Source organism: Manacus vitellinus, unplaced genomic scaffold, assembly GCF_001715985.3.
Source record: "Manacus vitellinus isolate BGI_N305 unplaced genomic scaffold, ASM171598v3 scaffold_2_pilon, whole genome shotgun sequence".
In the NCBI taxonomy this organism is placed as follows: Eukaryota; Metazoa; Chordata; class Aves; order Passeriformes; family Pipridae; genus Manacus; species Manacus vitellinus.
This window is the reverse complement of record NW_021940208.1, coordinates 11,648,494-11,652,377: the sequence shown is the minus strand read 5'-3', so window position 1 is coordinate 11,652,377 and position 3,884 is coordinate 11,648,494. Positions and strand designations below refer to the sequence as shown.

Genomic DNA, 3,884 nt, shown 5'->3' with positions numbered 1-3,884 from the left:
GCACTTGGCCTTGTTGAGCCTCATCCTGTTGGAATCAGACCATCTTTCCAGCTTGTCCAGGTCCCTCTGCAGAGCCCTCCTGCCTTCCAGCAGATCAACACTCCCCCCCCAACTTGGTGTCATCTGCAAATTTGCTAATGGTACACTCAATCCCCTCATCCAGATCATCAGTAAAGATATTAAAAAGGACTGAGCCCAACACTGATCCCTGGGGGACACCACTAGTGACCGGCTGCCAACTGGATGCAGCACCATTCACCACCACTCTCTGGGCCTGGCCCTCCAGCCAGTTCCTAACATAGCACAGAGTGCCCCTGTCCAAACTGTGGGTATAGAAGGCAGTATAGTCAGGTCTGTGATGTTGTACCCCTTGAGCAGGCATGCCGGGAGGATGGCTTCATGACGCCTGTGAACCTATATCCCTTTTTGACCTCAACCAAATGGCATAGATTAAACCCACGGGTACTTTTGATGAATAGTGTCAGATTTTATTCTGGGTTTTTTTGAAGCTGGATTTTCTGTATTTGAACCTAATTTATGAAATGCAGTACTACTATGTATGAGAAGAGCACAAACTGACCACCCTGCTTTAATCTGTGAGAGCTCCCAAACACTGCCACCTTCATATCTGCTTTCTAGCAGGAAGTGTGGTGGTAGTCATCACTCTGAAATGTTTATTTCTGTTAAGTTTTGTCCCGACTGGAGTGTTTTAATTGAGTGAAATGATACTTTATGGACAATGACCATTATGAATTCAATTCCCTTTCTGGTACTTTATTTTCTGAATGCTGACACTAATTTTCAGAGAATGTTTTTTTGGGGCCATTCCTGCAGCTGATTCCAGTCAACAGCTCCTTGAAGTTCACGATGATAAGTACATATATATCAACTAAGGATCCAGACTTAGGATTTCTTTAGATATTACGTAATACTGTTAACTCATTTTTCACTTGATACTACATGGGATCAACCTTTTCCAAAGAAACATTTCTGGAATGTGTTTTACACTTATTTATACCCCTCTGTTCTGTTTTGTTTTTTTCCCCCTAGGCTTTTGAAAAAGGAAGAAAATTTTATTTTTATCCCTCGTTCCCGTGAAGAGCTTCCAGAAAACTTTCCAAAGGAAATTCCTGGGATCTGTTACTTCCTTGAGGTCAGAAGTGGTCAGAAGCCGCCAAAACCCTCCATCACATCTGCCAGAGTGAGAAAGGTTTCTTACAACATTGGCACCATGTTCCTCCGGGAGACTAGCCTATGAGGCCTGCTGCAGATCAAAGACTCGTCAAAAAAGCACAAGCCCAGAACTGGGTCATGACAGGGGAGTTGGAAGTTCTTTGTATGTCTCTGCTTTGTTCTGAACAGGCGGTAAAAGCTCCATGAAATGTCAGGCAATAATCATTTTAAAAGGTGGGTGACTGCTGTCAGTAAACAAAGTGGAGATAGGAAAAAAAATATTAAGCAATTTATTTCCACTTCCAGAGGAATTTCTTTCATAAACTTCAGTCTGGCCCCTCTATGGCAAACAAAACAAAACAACACCCCAACTCTCAAATTAGAGGTTGGTTTTGTTTTGTGCGGAAATGATGGTGGTTCTCTGTAGATTTGCACCAGCTAAGCAGAATTGAGAGTCAGTTCTGATTATGCATTCCTACATTTAATGTGTTCTTCAGTAAGGTAATGATGTTTTTTAACTTTATGAACAAGCATTTCATACATGTACTGTAGAGCTGTTGTAACCTTCCTGGCAGGAGGAATTATAATTTAATACAAATATTGTAGGAATTTTACCTATTTTTATACATATTTCAGTTTCTGGATAATTACATTCCACATACTGTAAGCTGAGTGAGCTTAGATAGCTTTTCCGAAGAAGTTGCTGTGTATTTCATACATTTTACCAATCAAATGTATTATTATACAAGTAGGAAGAAGGCATTTCTTGACTTTTTTTGGCAACAAAAATACCAATATTTTACAGGAAAAAGATCCCACTTTGGTAAATCTCTTTACCTGATGTTTATGCTAAAGCTTTAGATGAGCATTGTCTTCTTATATAAAATAATGTTCAGTATTTGTCGTACAGTGCTGTATGTCTAGTCTTTCCAGAACAATGCAAACAAAGTGCAGAAGATCAATATGTGGACAAACAGAAAAGTTCTCTGCAGTGGGGCTTGTTTGCCCTCTAAATTATCAGTCAAAATGAATTTTGGTAGAAGCCCTGAACTTTTTTTAAAAATTTGGTCTTGTGAAAACTTATTCTGAGGAATTCCAGCAGACACTGGAAGCTCTCTGGGTACTAGTTTTCCACATTTTTTATTTGGACTTGTACTTCTAGTCCAGATTGATTATTTCAAATCCAATCTGTTAATAATGATTGGTCATATGGAAATTTCCTCTGTTGCTGGATTGGCTTGAAGGTCTCCTGCTTTATCTAATGAAGATCAAAAAACCACCAAAAAGAGGAAGGCAGTACTTTCCCTGGTTAATGCAAATGGCAGTTCAAGATTTAGATTAGTCCAGGTCAATTGAAAAAAAAAAAAAGTCCAGTTCTTTGCTGTTGTAAAGAATATAGTATTATTTCCTTCAGTTAATCCAGTTGAAGTAAGATGTGTATCTGTCCCCTAATAGGCACGTTTTCAGCATTGCTTATTTCTCAGATTTTTCTTTTCAAAATAATGGCAGACAGTTTTCCTCTGTAGGTGTACTGCCTTTGGGGTTGTACTGATGTGGGCTGATGTTATTCTGCACTTGCATATTGTTAGTTAAAACTTGTACAGTGATTCAAAGTGGTTTTGCTTTACGTGAGCCTAATCAAAGTTCACTGTAATCAAAGGTAAGACTCAACAGCACTGGGAGGCATGAGAAACTTTGCATTTATCTAATCCAGACCAGAAGTGAGTTTGCTTATGGATTTAGTAGCCATAATGTGAGACACGTTACGAAAATAAGTAAATAACTTTCACCACATGTCCAGATTATCCAGTTAGATCTTTCTGTCTTGAACCTGTACAGACTTCAACCTATCAAAGACATCTGAACTTATTATGCAGGAGTGGTTTTTTTGTTTGCCTGAGGAGGGTAGATGCATTGGAATTAGCCCAGAAACTTACTTAAATGGACATTCACTCACTTTATAGAGCAACACTGATTTTAGAACACTGATATTAGAGCATCTTTGGGATTGGAGGAGTTAATCTTTTATCTGCCTTGATAAACAGCATCTGCAGCTCTATGACCTGTCTGAAAAATGACTTATAAAAACTGTTCAAGCTTGAGGTTGCAGAATTTCCACCCAAACTACAGATCTGAGAATTTTCTACCCAGGATGACAAGTTTTAGCCTATTAGTTTGCACAGACACAGGATGTAGCGTGCATTTTTTCCCTGGGAACAACAGTGAGACATGCAAGAATCATAAATGGATCAAAGTTCATGTTTCACCACTGAAAGAGGAACACTATTTCCTAGCTAATAAATCTGTGGTTTTGATATCTATACCTAGTTCCCTAGAGTGAAAATTTTTCAAATAGCTGTCAGTAGATTGAGATTTCATTCTGACTTCACTGGCACATCCTCATTGTTCAGTAGGTGCTGATGTCAGAGTGCCAATTTCTCTGGCCAAACTCTTTTTCTCTTCTCACCACTCACAGTCCTGTGTGATGAGAACAAACATAGAGGTTTGGACCAAAAGCTTGTGGCTCAACTTGTCTCTGACAGTTGCCAATAGGAAATGCCTTAGGTTAATTCTGTAGCTGATCTTGTTTGATGGAAACATTTTCATAGGAAATGGTGAATAAATGCTAATTCTGCTAGCAAATTGGAGAAGCCATCTAAAACAGATTGTATCATCATCCTCATCCTCTCAGAGACTCTTTATTGTATAAG

General features: G+C 39.0%; 1 protein-coding gene across 1 annotated transcript in view; it reads left to right on the top strand.

Moving 5' to 3' along the window:
• Nucleotides 1-2,541, top strand: part of GUCY1A2 (guanylate cyclase 1 soluble subunit alpha 2) — a 124,115-nt gene extending 121,574 nt beyond the window's left edge. Inside the window, exon 8 of the mRNA XM_029960893.1 lies at nt 1,051-2,541. Within this exon, the coding sequence (XP_029816753.1) occupies nt 1,051-1,258 (208 nt within the window). The 3' untranslated portion in view covers nt 1,259-2,541. The remainder of the gene's footprint in view (nt 1-1,050) is intronic.
• Nucleotides 2,542-3,884: the final 1,343 nt, after the last annotated feature.